The following is a 17693-nucleotide window of genomic DNA, read 5'->3' as shown; positions in this document are numbered from 1 at the left end:
AAGGGTGCGTACCTTTGGTGGTTTGATTTGCCAGGGTGGGTGAAGCCAGCTGTCAAATGCTTCAAAGGCCCCACAGGCCAAGTACATTGGTAGTGTAGAGGAGCCCGCTGGCTCCTTCTCCGTGGACGGTCAAAGAGCCCGAAATCACATCTTAGAGGAGTAGACAGCATGAATCCACATGTGATCAATACTGCAAAGATATTCTTGGCTCCTCCTTCAACCCTGAGAAACCCTGGCTTGCGACATTTGGGCCTTTTCCTAGGCTCCGTCAAGTCATGCCATTTCACAGGAAAGGAGTCCAGCTGCGTCACCTCAGCTCCAGTTCATCAGGGGAAGGAAATTCCTCATTGTAGGGGTCCAGAACCCTTCCGCTGCCAAGTTTCCAGGAGTTGAGAATGTGGGGCTTTCTGTGAACTCAGCCTTCTTGACACCCGACGGAGGAAAGTGCGGAAGACAGACGTCCGGAAAATGATGAAGACCCAGGGGTCCACGATTGAGTTGACGGAAAAGAACCGGAGCGCTCTGAGGTCTGCGTCGTCATCGGAATCTGGGGCAAATGCTCCGATGTAAGCACGGATCTGCGGGAGGGGAGGAAGAGAAATTGACTCACTCAATCACAGCTGATGGAAACATTCACGTCACTTAAGAAAGCGCTCCGTAGGCGTACCCTGGCTCCAAAACGGGCCCTAGCCAGGGGTAATTCTCCCTCTCTCCTGCCTGCCCCACATGCCTAGCACAAAAAACCAACACAAAAGCAGGAAAACATACCCTTCCCTCCACATACATTGGCTGGGGATTATGGGAGTTGTAGACCAACACATCTGGAAGGTAACTTGTCGGGAAAGGCCTATCTCGACCATTGATAGGGCGAAGCTAAACATGTTACTCCACTGGAAGTTGGTTATCAAATGGAATACAAATCTATCACCTGTCTGATGGCACGTGGTTAGTAAGAAATGACTCCAGGTGACTAGACAAGGGGCAGGTCTACACCATACGGTGTAGAGGTAGGTAGGTGGGATGATCCCAGACTTACAAAGAGATATACTTGGGATTTATTGACTATGAGAAGGCATTTGATAAAGTTCTTCACTATTGACATATTGAGAAAAACTGATATAGACAGACGGGATATTCAGATTATAGAATATTTGTACTGGAATCAAACAGCCTCAGTTCGGATAGATGGAGAGTTATCTCAAGAAGTTCAAATCCAAAGAGGAGTGAGACAGGGTTGCGTTCTATCACCTGTGCTGTCCAATTTGTATTCTGAAGCCATATTTAGTGAAGCACTCTCTGCACAAACAGCAACGGGAAGGTAATTAACACAGTTGGATATGCCGATGACACCATGGTAATGATAGACAACTGATCTGACTTACAAAAAACTATTAGATCGAATCAATGAAGTGAGTAACGATTATGGACTCCAAATGAATAGCAAGAAAATGAAATATATGGTAATAAGCAAAAAGTTGGCTACTGTGCTTAACATTATAATAAGCGAGGGGCTAATTGAGTGCGTCACAAAGTACGAATACCTAGGAACACGGCTCAATGAAGGTAAAGAACAAACACAAGAGATAATTGAAAGAATTCAGATTGTAAGACGTGTTTGGGCTGAAAGCAGTATATAAAAAGCAGGAGCCACACTATTGCTTTATAGCGGTATTGAAGTGCACTGACAACTGTTGGGGCCATTGACACATATACCGCTTTCATACCACTTTCATAGTGCTAAATCCCACTTGGTGTATCTTCAAATGCGTAAAAGGTTGTCACACAGAGGAGGGCCAGGATCTCTTCTCAATCCTCCCAGAGTGCAGGACACGGAGTAACGGGCTCAAGTTAAAGGAAGCCAGATTCCAGCTGGACATCAGGAAAAACTTCCTGACAGTTAGAGCAGTACGACAGTGGATCAGTGACCTAGGGAGGTTGTGGGCTCTCCCACCCTAGAGGCCTTCAAGAGGCAGCTGGACAACCCTCTGTCAGGGATGCTTTAGGGTGGATTCCTGCATTGAGCAGGGGGTTGGACTCGATGGCCTTGTAGGCCCCTTCCAACTCTGCTATTCTATGATTCTATGTGTCAACGGGCCCCAACAGTTGTCAGTGCACTTCAGTACCACTATAAAGCAGTAGCGTGGCTCCTGCCCTTGCCAAAATGAAACAACTGCTACGTAACTGGGACCTTAATCTTACACTTAAGGACTTGGATGGTAAGATGTGACGTGTTTTCAATATTATTTGACGGAGTGGAGGCTGGGACACTTAGGAATTTTTGGGGGACAAAATCGAATCTTTTGAAATGTGAATATGCTGATGTATGCTGAGGATACGATGGACTGACGAAATAACAAATGAGGACGGACTACGTAGGGTAAAGAAACCAACAGAATTAATAAATACCATCAAAAGAAGAAAACGGCAATATCTTGGCCATATTATTTGAGGAGAAAAATACACCATACTCCAACTTATTATACCATGGAAAATGAGAGTCCGTGCTCATTAGGAAGCGCCAGCGCTGAGACCCTGTGAGCCCTGGCTCCATTTCACCACTGGCACGCACTGGAAATATGCCATCTGTAAGGCACCAGGGGGCGCTCTTCAACCAGGTCCTGCCCCCTGGCAGCCAGCCTCTGGTAGTTTTCTTCCTGCACAATTCATGCTCTGTAAACCAGGTTCAGGGGCGCCCTCTAGGCTTCAGGTTTAGTATGACAATTGTGTCAGCTGACCTCCTCAGGCCAATCCAGAACAACAAGGCTAGATAAAGGCTAGAGATCAGTTGGACCACTTTGTTGTTGGGAGAAGTTGGTTTACAGTAGGGCTGTGCTCCGCTTCGCTTCTTAGAACCGATAGCGAAGTGGCCTGATTCGCCTCCGACAAAGGCGGAGACGGATCGGGTTGGGGGAGCTGCAGATCGAGGTGAAGCGGATCAAGATAAAGCGGATCCTTCGGCTCGATCCGGAGCTCCGAAGAAAAGGTAAGTATGGCGGGAAGGGGGCTTACCTGGAGCCGCTGAAGTCCATGCGGTGACGGCAGCAGTCAGGTAAGGGAGCAGGGGTGAGGGGTGCTTACCTGCCTCGGCATCAGTTGAAGCCGCCGGCGGACCGCAATGGAGGCAGGTAAGTGGTGAGGGGGGCCTTACCTGCCGCCACCGTGGAGCTCCGATTTGGAACGGAGCATAGGCAGATCGGGGAAGGACGGAGCGGACTTGATCTGGAAGTTGTGGATCGGGATCCAGAGGGGATTGGGAGCTCCGTGCACAGCCCTAGTTTACAGTCTCCTCCATCAGCCCATCTTAAAACACAACATCTGCCTCCGGCCCTTTAGATCCCAGTCTCCGATCACGCCAGCGACCGGACTCCAACGCTCCAGCCTCACCACCTGCTCTTCTGGAAAATGACTTGGTTGGAGACCATCGGCTATGACTGGGCCCCTCAAATCTCCCCCTCATCCCGCCTCCACCTCCCAACGGTATGCTTTTATCCTCGTCTTAAAAAGGCCAGGAATGTCCACATAGGAGTCTGGTGCTCAGAAGGTTTTTAATAGCTTTTAAAAACAATCTGACTTTTTGCCGTTTTCAGACTCTCTCTGAAGTGATTTCCCGCTTCCGATCTGATGCAAGACTACAAAAGCAAAAGATGTTTATGGCTGATGCGGAGATTAGCAGATAGTGCATGCTCCCTGTGGTCTGGAGGAGAAACACGGCTTCGCCTTTTGTGGTTCTCTCATGCCTCTACAACTGGCCCACGTCTTTAACATGTGCAATTCTAGCTGTTTTTAAAAATAGCTGCACTTCCTTGCCAGGACGCTCACAGGGTTGGGGCTGATGCCCATGCTCAGGGAAGGCACGTGATAGAGGCCTCCTAGCTCTATCCGTACCACTTTTGGAATACAGGTGGAGGCTGGCATAATTGAATGCTCCCCGTGGCAAAAAAAACTTTGTAGGTGCGGTCCTCTTTTTCAGCAACGAACCATTTCATTCTCCAAAGGGTTTAAGATTCTGAGCCTGAACGTCTTTTAACCGCTGCTTTTCTGGCAATGCTTTATTCTGCTTTATGGTACTGATGGTTTCTTGTATTTTGCTGGTAAATGGGCCTGGACCCTGCTTGGCCTTAAGAGCGCTACAGAAATTGTCCGAATAAACAGGCAACAGTCTAAAGTGGCACAATGAAAGAACAGCTTTACCACCTGATTCTAATGAATGGATACAGCGCTGTCCCCCTGCCCCAGGTAATGCTAAAAAGCTGGGAATGATAATAGAATCATAGAATAGTAGAGTTGGAAGGGGCCTATAAGGCCATCGAGTCCAACCCTCTGCTCAATGCAGGAATCCACCCTAAAGCATCCCTGACAGGTGGTTGTCCAGCTGCCTCTTGAAGGCCTCTAGTGTGGGAGAGCCCACGACCTCCCTAGGTAACGGGTTCCATTGTCGTACTGCTCTAACAGTCAGGAAGTTTTTCCTGATGTCCAGCTGGAATCTGGCTTCCTTTAACTTGAGCCCGTTATTCCGTGTCCTGCACTCTGGGAGGATCAAGAAGAGATCCTGGCCCTCCTCTGTGGGACAACCTTTCAAGTCCTTGAAGAGTGCTATCATGTCTCTCCTCAATCTTCTCTTCTCCAGGCTAAACATGCCCAGTTGCTTCATAGGGCTCTCTTCATAGGGCTTTATTTCCAGGCCTCTGATCATCCTGGTTGCCCTCCTCTGATGGGAATTGCAATCCAAGACATCTGGAGAGCACCAGATTTGGGAAGACTGCAATAAGACATATAATCATAGAATAGCAGAGTTGGAAGGGGCCTAAAAGGCCATCGAGTCCAACCCCCTGCTCAATGCAGGAATCCACCCTACAGCATACTTGACATATGGTAACCCTCCTCACCAGAAGAAGTAGTCAATTGCCAAGAACAAGCTACAGTGATGATGGTCACTGGAGGAGGGCAACGGGGATGAACAGGGGTCTGGAAACAAAGCCCTATGAGGAGAGACCGAAAGAACTGGGCTTGTTTAGCCTGGAGAAGCCTGAGGGGAGACATGAGAGCACTCTTCAAATACTTGAAAGGTTGTCACACAGAGGAGGGCCAGGATCTCTTTTTGATCATCCCAGAGTGCAGGACACGGAATCATGGGCTCAAGTTACACCAGGAAAACATCCTGACCGTATGCGCAGCCAGGCCTGTTCCTCACGTGCTGAGAAAAGTAGCGAATGCCCCCCTCTTTCACCGCCATTCCTCCACCAAACATCAACCTCATGCTGTTGCATTTAATAAAGGCTGCAGCAGCATCTCATCTGAGACCAGTGCCTGTCTGTTTATTCCCACTGCAAGGTGCTCCTGCACATCTCCCCATGCGCCTCAGAGGAGCACGGCGCTCTCTCATTGCCCTACAGCCTGCCCAGTGGAGGCTGGTGGCTCTGATGTCACCGGGCCAGTTAATCCGTTCCGGGTTTCAGCCTGAACTCGGCAGGCGCCTCTCCAAGGTGCGGCCACATCCCCATCACCTCGGAGAGCGGCGTCAGAGTTCTGACTGAAACCTGGAGCGGAATCACCGCCCCACTGACCCTGGAGTCCCGCGCCGGTCTTTGGCTCTAACGAAAGCGTTGCCGTGTGCTCCAACCCGTCTGGCAGATGGCCTCTCCGGCGTGTGGCTCGTCCAGTTATCCCAACACTTTGCAGGACAAATGCAGACGGGATGTGGAAGAAAAGGTTCATCCCAGCGAACGCAGATGGTGCTAAATGTTTAAATGAACTATTGACAATTGGGAGGCTTCGAGCCTGTTTACAGCAGCTGGAGGAAGCAACAGAGACAAAGGCCTCTCCCTGCATGTCCTCGGAGCAACCTAACACCCATTCCGCCCTCTCCCGCCCCGGGGCCTGGGCCCCCAGACCATTCTGCAACACCTGCAGAGAAGAAACAACCGCATCAATGACACTATTCCTTTCCATGCCAGGAACAAACACAGGGAAGCAGCTTCCAATCTCTTCTGATAGAATCCCAGAGTTGGAAGGGCGCTTAAAGATCATCTAGTTCAGTGGTTCTCAACCTGGGGCACTCCAGATGTGTTGGACTGCATCTCCCAGAATGCCCCAGCCTGGGGCATTCTGGGAGTTGTAGTCCAACACATCTGGAGCGCCCCAGGTTGAGAAAGGCTGATCTAGTTCAACCCTCCTCAAGGCAGGCTCTGCTCTGCAAGGTGCAGCCTCAGCATTCCTGACAGATGGCTGCCCAACCCTCTGCTTAAAGGGCTCCAGCAAAGAAGAACCCGCCTCCTCCTGAGGCAGCCCATTGCACTGCTGATCAGCTCTCACCGCTGGGAACTTTCTCCCAATGTTTAGCCAACATCTGCTTCCCCGCCACGACCACCTGTTGGTTCTTGTCCCACCCTTGGGAGCAACAGAGAACAAGTCCGCTCCTTCTTCTCCATCACAGCCCTCTACCATGTTTCTTCCTAACCTTCTCTTTTTCCAGGCAAAACTTACCCAGCTCTTTCAACTGTTCCTCCGAGGACATGGTTTCCAGACCCCCTCCCCAGCCTGGATGCTCTTATTGCCATTGGCCATGCTGGCTGGGAATGATGGGAGTTGCAGTCCAACACATCTGGAAGGGACCAGTTTGGGGAAGGCTGGTCTACTTTGTCAGATTCAGGATGCTGGCCTTTTCCATCCTATTACCTGCTCCCTTCACATCTGCCCCACCAACTTCGGACCTGTCTCGTTGGGAACTGCCCTTGGCTCCCCTCTCCGTCCAGCGATTCTGCTGTGCGCTTCAGAGAGATGCTTCAGAACTGCCCTCCAGCGTGGGCCCAACACCTTGGCGATGCCCTGCCATCACTTTTGTGTTCAGGCACATCCCTGCACAGGTGTGGTGGTACCCGAGGCTTCTGAACGCTGTGGAGGATGCACCTTGCACTCAGCGCTTGCACCCAGCACAGCAGTGTGGGGACAAGATGTTACTCCTTAGAATCTGCCGACGGCACGGATTCTCTGCTGTGTACGAAGTCTGACAAGCTTCTGACAAGGTGACGACAACCAAAGGCACAGTTACAAGATGGGGGATACTTGGCTCAGCAATACTACAAATGAGAAGGATCATTGGAATTGTTGGAGATTGCAAGCTGAATAGGAGCCAACAGTGCGATATGGCTGCAAGAAAGGCAAATGCTATTTTGGGCTGCATTAATAGAAGCATAGCTTCCAAATAACGGGAGGTACTGGTTCCTCTCTATTCGGCCCTGGTTAGGCCTCATCTAGAGGATTGCGTCCAGTTCTGGGCTCCACAATTCAAGAAGGACGCAGACAAGCTGGAACGTGTTCAGAGGAGGGCAACCAGGATGATCAGGGCTCTGGAAACAAAGCCCTATGAAGAGAGACTGAAAGAACTGGGCATGTTGAGCCTGGAGAAGAGAAGATTGAGGGGAGACAGGATAGCACTCTTCAAATACTTGAAAGGTTGTCACACAGAGGAGGGGCAGGATCTCTTCTTGATCCTCCCAGAGTGCAGGACACGGAATAACGGGCTCAAGTTAAAGGAAACCAGATTCCAGCTGGACATCAGGAAAAACGTCCTGACTGTTAGAGCAGTACGACAATGGAACCAGTTACCTAGGGAGGTTGTGTGCTCTCCCACACTAGAGGCCTTCAAGAGGCAGCTGGACAAGCATCTGTCAGGGATGCTTTAGGGTGGATTCCTGCATTGAGCAGGGGGTTGGACTCGATGGCCTTGTAGGCCCCTTCCAACTCTGCTATTCTACGATTCTATGATTCTATGTGGGTGGGAAGGAAAAGGTTGGCCAAGGGCGCCCATATTCTTTCTCTCCTTCTCTTCCTTCCTGGTGGCTGCTGCATGATCCCAACCTTTTCAGAGCAGACGAGACGTGGGCCTTTGCTAGACCTACCTTAAAATCGGGGCAAGAGGAGGGGAGAGCCTGCGATGCAACTATCGCGGGCTGTCGCCCTAGTCTACACACCAGGCGCAACGAGCTAAAGGAAAGACCCGTCGCGTCCACCATTTTTTTTTAGATTTAAAGGGCCAGCTGCGCAGGAGTGCACAAATGACGAAAGGTAAGGTGGTTTTTTTTTTTAAAAAATAATAATTTCCTTGCTCCCCCCACCCTGCCCCCAATGGGCACAGCACTCCTGGGAGCGCTGCACCCCGTGCGCGGCTTCTCCCGGCGGCTATGCGCGAGTAATTGCGCGGAGCCGGGAAAAGCCGCAGAATGGGCTACACTCACGATCTTGGGCTCAGCCCGCGACTGTGCGAAAAATTGGGCTGAAAGGGGTAGGCTATATCCCAGGGCCAGGAAGGGTTGATCCCTCCCTGAGCCCGGGATCCCCTGTGCGTCATCTGAACAGACAAGCCTGCTCTAGCAAAGGCCATACTTGCAAAGGAACTGTGACCCACGTTATTCAAAGCTCACCCTGGCCATGAAGTCACTAAGTGGTGTCAGGAAAGCAGGTTTTTTCCCCCAGCCTCCCCCTTTCCCCATCTGCAATGGAGGAGTGCAGGGAACAGGGAGGGCAATAATACCAGCTTAATTTACTGGTCTTTTGCAAGACCTGTGCATTAGCTTTCGGTGAAAATATACGTGAAACACTTTGCACGCTGAAAGCACTGTATAAAAGCAAAGTATTATCCTAGCGGAGGGGAGCCATCCCCAGGCGTGTGTGTGTGTGTGTGTGTGTGTGCATGTGCACGCATTACCCTGACAAGCCCATCAGGGCTGCAGCCCCACTGTCGAAACTTCTGCTGCCACAGCAGCAACACATGCGGTGAAGCCAGGCATGCGGAGAGCACGCCTCTTGTTCGCAAGCGGAACCGTGCTCGGGGAGGCTTGTGGAACCACGATTCTTCTTGCAAAGGAGACACGTGCTCCCCGTGTGCCAGGCTTCCTTGCAATATTGCTGCAACTGTCTGACTCATAGAATCATAGCACAGCAGAGTTGGAAGGGGCCTACAAGGCCATTGAGTCCAACCCCCTGCTCAATGCAGGAATCCACCCTAAAGCATCCCTGACAGATGCTTTTCCAGCTGCCTCTTGAAGGCCTCTAGTGTGGGAGAGCCCACAACCTCCCTAGGTAACCGATTCCATTGTCGTACTGCTCAAACAGTCAGGAAGTTTTTCCTGATGTCCAGCTGGAATCTGGCTTCCTTTAACTTGAGCCTGTTATTCCGTGTCCTGCACTCTGGGAGGATCGAGAAGAGATCCTGGCACTCCTCTGTGGGACAACCTTTCAAGTATTTGAAGAGTGCTATCATGTCTCCCTTCCATCTTCTCTTCTCCAGGCTAAACAGGCCCAGTTCTTTCAGTCTCTCTTCAGAGGGCTTTGTTTCCAGACCCCTGATCATCCTGGTTGCCCTCCTCAGAACACGCTCCAGCTTGTCTGCGTCCTTCTTGAACTGTGGAGCCCAGAACTGGACGCAATACTCTAGATGAGGCCTAACCAGGGCCGAATAGAGAGGAACCAGTACCTCCCATGATTTGGAAACTATACTTCTATTAATGCAGCCCAAAATAGCACTGGCCTTTCTTGCAGCCATATTGCACTGTTGGCTCCTATTCAGCTTGCGATCTACAACAATTCCAAGATCCTTCTCATTTGTAGTATTGCTGAGCCAAGTATCCCCCATCTTGTAACTGTGCCTTTGGTTTCTATTTCCTAAATGTAGAACTTGGCATTTATCCCTAATAAATTTCATTCTGTTGTTTTCAGCCCAGCTCTTCAGCCTATCAAGATCACTTTGAAGTTTGTTTCTGTCTTCCAGGGTATTAGCTATCCCTCCCAATTTGGTGTCATCTGCAAATTTGATAAGCGTTCCCTGCACCTCCTCATCCAAATCATTAATAAAAATGTTGAAGAGCACTGGGAAGCCTCCCTATGGCAGGACGGGACACCAGCTGTGCAGGCCTGCCCTAAAGGTTACTTTTTGGGTTGTGGCTACGGCACCACCGCATCCCTAGCCTCTGCTTTGCCTCCCATCTTTCTACACTTCTTCTCCATCTGCCTCCGTGACGGAGGCAGCATTGAATGGAGTTTCCAGTAACCACGCAGCAGTTTTCTGTAGCCACCCAATATGGCTTTATGGGCGAGTGCACCCATGCACCCATGCTGATAAAATGATAGAGAGGCCAGAGCACCTTCCCAATGAGGAAAGAAGAAGGCATTTAGGGTGTTTTAGTTTGGGGAAAGACAACTAAGGAGGAACATGATCAACATGTAATCTGAGCAACACATCTGGAGAACACCAGCATGGAGTTTTGTACCATGAAAAACAGTGTGGTCTCTCTCTCTGGCCTTAGCTAGACCTAAGGATTACCCCAGGCAAATGGAGGAGTCATCCCTGCCTGCTCCCGGGATTCCCTGTGTGTCATTTGGATGCGCTGGGATGATCCCGGGACAATCCCAGGATATAGGCCTGGTCTAGCCATGGCCTCTCTCTCTCTCATAATACTAGGAGTATTTGCTTGCAGATCAAGGCTAAAACAGTTTGTGGAAGAATGTTGCATCACTCAGGGTTGGTCCTATCCTCAGCTAGTGAGGTTTTTCAGGGGATCTCTGAAGCTGCTGGTGGAAAGTTTCCCGGCCCTTTGGTCTCAACCAGCAGGACTCCTTTAATGCTGAAGTAGGGTGACCCTATGGAAAGGAGGACAGGGCTACTGTATCTTTAACAGTTGTATTGAAAAGGGAATTTCAGCAGGTGGCATTTGTATATATGAGGAATCCGGGGAAATTTCCTCTTCATCACAACAGTTAAAGCTGCAGGTGCCCTGCCCTCTTTTAAATCTGGTCACTCTTGTATAGCTCCTACAGCTTTAACTGTGGTGATGAAGAGGGGATTTCACCAGGTTCTCCATATATACAAAGGACACCAGCTGAAATTCCCTTTTCTATGCAACTGTTAAAGATACAGGAGCCCTTTCTTCATTTTCATATGGACACCTTAGCTGAAGTCTGTCTCACAGGAATTTAAGAATATTTCCTTTGCCCCAGACAGGGTTATGGTTTTCAGAATGAGTGCTGGTCACTTCTAAAAAATGGGTGTTGTTTGCCTAGGAATGCAAAACGTTTCCCCAATTGTGTGGGTGTGCAAGTAACTAAAGAAAGTCCTTACTCACTATTTACCCGACAGGCTGATTTAGAGAATGAATCAACTAACAGCTGTTGACTTGTAAGAACGTAAGAGCCCTGCTGGATCAGACCAAGGGTCCATCTGGTCCAGCGCTCTGTTCACACAGGGGCCAACCAGCCATCAGCCAGGGACCCAGAAGCAGGACATGGTGCAACAGCACCCTCCCACCCATGTGCCCCATCAACTGGCATATATAGGCCTCTAGACTGCTTCTAGACTTGTAGAGTCCTGGTAGGCTACATACAAACCAACTTTCCTAGGAAGCGTCGTTGCTGCTACTTGCAAGGTTTTGCAGCTTAAGAAAGAATGAAAGAAGGGAAATGCCAGCAAGCCGCAAACTTTTCTTTGTGTTACTCAGAACTGCTTCCCACGGCCAAACACCCCAGACGGGGGTGGCTCTCTCCATCCCTGCTGCTGTGCTGACCTCTCAGAGGTGTAGTGTGTTGTTCTCAAATTAACTCAAATTTAGATAGTGAGCTCAGGATGACACCATATGCAACAGCACCAGGATATGGAGGAACGTTCCTTCATCCTCTTTGGTGGGAAAGAGTTGGTTTCAATGACCTAATCAAAATTTCCCTTTACTCTTAGTCATTGCTACAAGTAAAGATGTGAAGGCCCAGGAAAAAACCAGAAAAATTCAAGGGGGAAAATGGTGTTTTCCTGGTTTTTTCCAAAGCCTTTTTTGTCTGCCCCCCGAAAAATTGGAAAAATTGAGAAAAAATGAAGAAACAATGGATTATGGAATGTTTTGTTTTAGCATGATGAATAAAAAGCTTCAGATATTTACTTTTCCAAATGGTTTCTAAAAACTATGTACAGTATCAGATTATTACAACTTCAGGACATCGAGGAGAAGCTAGACCTAGGTTGCAAACTGAGACTACAACTCTCAAATGCAAGAGCAAGATACATTACTTCCTCTAGGGGGCAGCACTGCCACTGAAGCAGAGGCTGAAACTGATAGTGATGGCTATAGGTCAGAAAATGAGTCTGGTTAAATTTCATGCATATTCAATAAATCTTGGTGTGTCCCCCCCCCCCCCCATTTTCCCAGTTCTTTTTATGGGAGTGGGGGCTTTATGTCCTCTTGACACTGTGGAGGACTAGCGGAGACATAAATATTTTTCTTTGTTACTAATGTTGATGGTTTCCTCTGTTGTTGTTTTAAATTATTTTTTTCCTGATCCTCATAAACTGGCAAAAACAAAGAGGTTTCTTACAGTTCAGGTGTTCCTTATAGTTCAGGAGCTTGTAGCTCCATTTGTTAAAAACAGGTGAAAATTAAAATAAAGTAAATTCTATTTGTAATAACTATTTGAATACACTGTACTTTTAATACATTTTATGCCAAACTAACTTGGACATAATTCATAGAATCATAGAATAGCAGAGTTGGAAGGTGCCTACAAGGCCATCGAGTCCAACCCCCTGCTCAATGCAGGAATCCACCCTAAAGCATCCCTGACATAAAATTACATTTTATGTCCCTAAAGTAACAAAGTGACTTTCAATCTGTAAAAAGTGCTAATATTGATGTGTGTGTTTTTCAATTTTTCTGAAATTTCCATTTCCCCCTGAAAAAAACTGGAAAAACATTCCCCCCCCCCCCCATGGCTCCAAAATTTCTGGAAATGTTTACATCTCTAGGTGCAACAGACTATGGGTAATCATCTCAGCAAGATGTGCTGGAAGGGAGAAACTAGCAGAGGTGGGAAATAACTGAATAAGGAATCATGACAGAGTTAGGAATCATGACTGGAGCCTACATTTTTGCACAAATTCAGAATTCAGTTGCATTTTAAACATTTGATTTCTAAATTTCATTTTTTAATCTGCTTGTAAATAACTTTTAACTTCACTTTGCAAAGCATAAAGTTACATTTGAACAGGATTCCTTTCTCCCTTATTAGGTGAATGGCTATTTAAATAAAATCCGTAACACCCAAGAGCATCCGTTCCTGGGGGATGTTGTAAATCTTATTATTATTATTATTATTATTATTATTATTATTATTATTATTATTATTTATTTATATAGCACCATCAATGTACATGGTGCTGTACAGAGTAAAACAGTAAATAGCAAGACTCTGCCGCATAGGCTTACAATCTAATAAAATCATAGTAAAACAATAAGGAGGGGAAGAGAATGCAAACAGGCACAGGGTAGGGTAAGCAGGCACAGGGTAGGGTAAAACTAACAGTATAAAGTCTGCACAATCTTCAGATCAGAAGCATGTTTGCAAGCTAATCTGAGACTTAAAACAAAAAGCATACATCACATTTTCCTAGCAAATTCCTTCTAGTGATTACAGTGTGTGAGCAGAACAGAAGCCAAACTGCTACAAAGCATGGAAGCGCATGGCCCTTACATGGAGGGGAGGCAGGGCAAGAAAGGTCAAAATAAATGTTCGGTGTGTAAAGTCATTCAGAATTCTGCCTCTGGGGAATCTCCAGGACTCGCTGCCTTTCTAAAACTATTCCAATCTGTTTTATCGTTCCCATACCATTCTCTGCCTTGTCCTTCTGTTTTCTGTGAAATCTGACAATGTTAGGGCTTCAGCGGAAGGAAAAGGGAGATATACGAGTTATTATTAGAGATACGCGTCAAAACGGTTCAGGGCGAAAACGCTTTGTGGAATGATGTTGCACCACGCAGGGGGAGGTTAAGCAGTGAGGTGGCAGCCCCCCGCCCCCACCCCCAGGCAGCTGATCTGGGGGGTGGTCACGAAAGGGCTCCTATTGTTAAGATTACGAATGGCATTTTTACTGCCAGGGAGGAGGAAAGAGATGCCGGTGGAGTTTTCAGCCCCGAGTGCCAAAATAACTTGATGCACCTGGAGCACCTTGATGGGGCGGGCGGGTTGGCTGTTTTACGTCAGGCAGCAAAGCGTCTGGAGCTGGCCTTGGTCAAGGGCCTCTCCGGGTGTAGGGAATGGCAGGTTGACAAGTGTCATCCACCACCACCTTGCCCCAGGCTCACTGAAGAGAGCAACTCTGGCCCCTGTGCGGAGAGCAGTGGTGCCTTACCAGGAGACCGCACATGAGGCCATTTAGCTCAGACAGTGGTCGGCCACTGTGTGAACAGAGAGTGTTGGACTAGATCAGTGGTTCCCAAACTTTTTCAGGTAACCACCCCCTCGGTTCCACAAACTCATGCCCAGCGCCCCCTACCCTTCCCTATAAAAATCATTATTCAGAATAGCTGTTTTCAACGACCCACTAAAGACGATAATAACAATAAAATTAAAAACAGTAACAATTAATTGAATATTTATTCAAAATCTGAAGCACCCACCGAAGGCTTGCTGAGGGAGGGAGGGAAGGAAAAGAGAGCGAACGTCTGTTTTGCAGCCGGCGTGGCGGGGCACACCAGGCAGATTATGTCTCTTCATTAGCATTTTTGGTGCTTTTGAAACATTTCAATTCACAGTTAAAAGGACTAATTATTAATACATGTGTGCATTCTTCCCCTCTATGGCTTGGGACCAAACTACCTTCTCCCATAAAAATGTCCCTGGGTTTTAAGACCTTCTCGAGATGTGCTTCTCGGGTGCCCCCCTGCCGCCCCCTTGCCTCTTAACGCCCCCTTATGCAGTCCCACCGCCCCCAAGGGGGCAGTACCGCCCACTTTAGGAACCACTAGACTAGATGGACTCTTGGTCTGACCAGCATCAGGGCCCTTCATATGTTCTTAGAATGTCCTGCCGGGAAGCAGCAGCTCTTGGGGGGGGGGGGGTTCAGAAAGGGATCCTACCCAGCTATACCTGGAGATGCCGGGGCATTGAACCAGACACCTCCGGCTTGCAACGCACTTGCTTTGTCCCTAAGAGGGGCTCTCCCGCTTGATGCTTCTTTGGGCAGAGAAATTCACTTGGACAAAGTGTTGGTTTGGGAAGTAGAGGGGATCTACACTACTGCTTTTAAAGCGCTTTAAAGTGCTCTGAAAATGTTTTGAAACCTGTATATGCAGTGTGTCCTGGCCCCAACAGTTGTCAAAACTGTTATAAAGCGCTTTAAAGAAGTAGTGTAGATCCCCCCATGGCCAAGGCGCGCCTGGGGCGCACGGCAAACGGATGCCCTTTCCCACACCCCTTTCACCAGCTCAGCTCCCCCCCCCCCCGCCCCGTCCAGGAACAAGTACTCACGATCACGGGCAGGGAGCAGACGGTGAAGAGGACGGTCATGAGCGCCAGCAGGACGAGCTGGCCCAGCTCCTCCATGCGCCGCGCGCCCTGCAGCCCGGGCGGTGCGGCGGCGGCGGCGGCCGGCCCTCCGGCAGCCAGGCGGCTCCTGCGCGGCGGCTGGCGGCGCGCCATGCGGTAGAGGCTCCTCATGCTGCCCAGGTTGCAGAGGCCGACGGCCAGCACCAGCACGCCCAGCAGGCTGGCGTAGAGCACCGAGTAGGGCCGCCCGGCGCCGCCGGCCATGCGGATGAAGCACCACGTGCCCGGGCAGTACTGCACGTTGGCGCCGAAGCCCAGCAGCGGCAGCGCGCAGAAGAGGGCGCACAGGGCGGCCGCCGCGCCGGTCAGCAGCGCGCCCAGGCGCCGGCTGGCGTGGCGCTCGTAGAAGTACGGGTGGCCCAGCGAGAGCCAGCATTCCAGCGCCATGGCCAGCAGCAGCGCGGTGGGCGCCAGGCCGAAGAAGGCCATGAGGAAGGCGAAGGCTTGGCACAGCTGGCCGGGGCGCGCCTCTTCGACGGCGCCCGGGTCTGGCGCGGCCGGGGCCGGCCAGAGCTCGCTGAGGCTGCGGTTGCGCGCGTACGCGGCGAACACCATGGGGCTCACCAAGCACTTGCCCAGCAGGTCGGTGGCGGCCAAGGCGCTCACCAGCAGGTAGAAGGCGGAGGCGCGGGGCCGGCCGCCGCCGCCGCCGCCGCCGCCGCCGCGCTGCAGCCGGGCGCGCAGCTGGTGGTGCCACAGCAGCCCCAGCGCCAGCACGTTGCCCAGCAGCCCCGCCGCGAAGAGCAGCGAGCTGGGCAGCGCCGACTGGCCGCCCTCGAGGCTCCGGCTGTGGCGGCACCGGTAAACGCCGGCGTCCATGGAGAGGCGCCGCCGAGCCGCAGGGCCACCCAGCCGCCGCCGCGCGCCTCCGGGAGACGCACGCACCGACGGGCGGACTCGCTGGCCGCGTCGGGACCCGGGAGAGCCTCGCCAGGGAGAGGCGGCGACGCCCGGCGGAGACCTGCCTCCGAAGGGACGGGGCGGGCGCCGGGAGGAGGGCGCGCGCAGAGGTGGGGCGAGCGCGCGGGAGGACGGCCGGCCGGCCGGCCAGCCAGCCTGCCTTCGGGAGCCCCCTCGTTCCCACGCCCAAGGAGCCGGGGTTGGGGTGGGGCGGCGGCACGCGAGAGATGGAGTTCCCAGGCGGAGGGTAAGGCTTGGGCAACGGGATTTTATTTATTTACTTATTTTTATTGAGGATATTTATATACCGCTCCCTATTGAAAAATTTCGGAGCAGGGTACAAGAGAAAATGAAAATCAGGGCCGGTGCCATACTATTTTGCGCCCTAGGCAAGGTGAGCTGCTTTCACACACACACACACACACTCCAAAAATGCCAACTTTGATTTTTAAGAACATCTGTTTCCTGGAAAAAATAAGAAGCACAGAACTTGAAACTGCTCAATTTATTTTAAAGTGCAAGAAATATGTCATGCCAGTTATAGCAAACAAATTGGAAAGGAACGTCTATGGGTCTAAAATGCATTATTTAATCGGAATATCACCTCCAAATCATCCCACCTCACACGCGCGCACACACTCAGCATCACTCACTCCAAACAAACACACGCATGAACACACGCATTCACTCAGAGACCCCGTGCACCCATACATTCTCTCTCTCTCTCTTCCAGGCGCGTTCCGGAAGTCCGAACATGGAGCTGCCCCGCCCCACTCCCACCCCAGCATCCCTGGCTTCGCTTCGGTTGGGAGGGCGTGGGGCGCCATCTCGCCCACCCAGGCCCAGCTGAATCCTCGGTCCAGGCCGGCTCACAGCCAATGCGCGTGAGTGCTGCGCCCAGTGCTCCTCATAGCTTGGCGCTCTAGGCGGCCGCCTGAGTGGCCTCTATGGTAGCAGCGCCCTTCCGCCCCCCACCTCAGCGTCCTTGGCTTGGCTTTGGTTGGGCGCCCGCCCAGCCAAAGCCAACCCGAGATGGTGGGGGTGGGGCAATGGACGGCTCCACGTTCTGACTTCCGGCGCGCACCAGACGTCAGAACGTGGAGCTGTCTGACTGCCCCTCCCCCTGCTTCCCAGCTTGGCTTCGGCTGGGCCCACCCAGCCAAAGCCAAGCCAGGACGCTGGGGGGGAGGGGTCAAATGGACGGCTCCATGTTCTGGCATCCCGGCACATCAGAACATTGAGCCTCCCGCCCGCAGCGTCCCGCCCAGATAAAGCCAAGCCGGGATGACTTTGGGCGAGGGAAAGGTAATGCGGCCTCCATCCCCACCTGTCTCCGCCTACCTGGGGTGTTGGGGGGTATGGTGGGGTGGTGGTGGTGGGGTACACTGGGGGGTGGGGTGGCAAAAGCAGCTCACCTTGCCTAGGGCACAAAA

At 51.0% G+C, this 17693-nt stretch overlaps 1 protein-coding gene across 1 annotated transcript; it reads right to left on the bottom strand.

Moving 5' to 3' along the window:
• Positions 1-207: 207 nt before the first annotated feature.
• Positions 208-16179, bottom strand: LOC134393217 (prostaglandin D2 receptor-like). The gene is made up of 3 exons (XM_063118214.1): positions 15865-16179; positions 15283-15828; positions 208-578 (listed from the first exon to the last, which is right to left on the bottom strand). The coding sequence occupies exons 1-3, from the start codon at positions 16177-16179 to the stop codon at positions 345-347; spliced, it is 1095 nt and encodes a 364-aa protein (XP_062974284.1). The 3' UTR covers positions 208-344.
• Between the last annotated feature and the right edge of the window lie 1514 nt (positions 16180-17693).

Source organism: Elgaria multicarinata, chromosome 2 (genome assembly GCF_023053635.1).
Source record: "Elgaria multicarinata webbii isolate HBS135686 ecotype San Diego chromosome 2, rElgMul1.1.pri, whole genome shotgun sequence".
In the NCBI taxonomy this organism is placed as follows: Eukaryota; Metazoa; Chordata; class Lepidosauria; order Squamata; family Anguidae; genus Elgaria; species Elgaria multicarinata.
The sequence above is the reverse complement of the archived record's forward strand: the minus strand, read 5'-3'. Positions and strand labels throughout refer to the sequence as shown.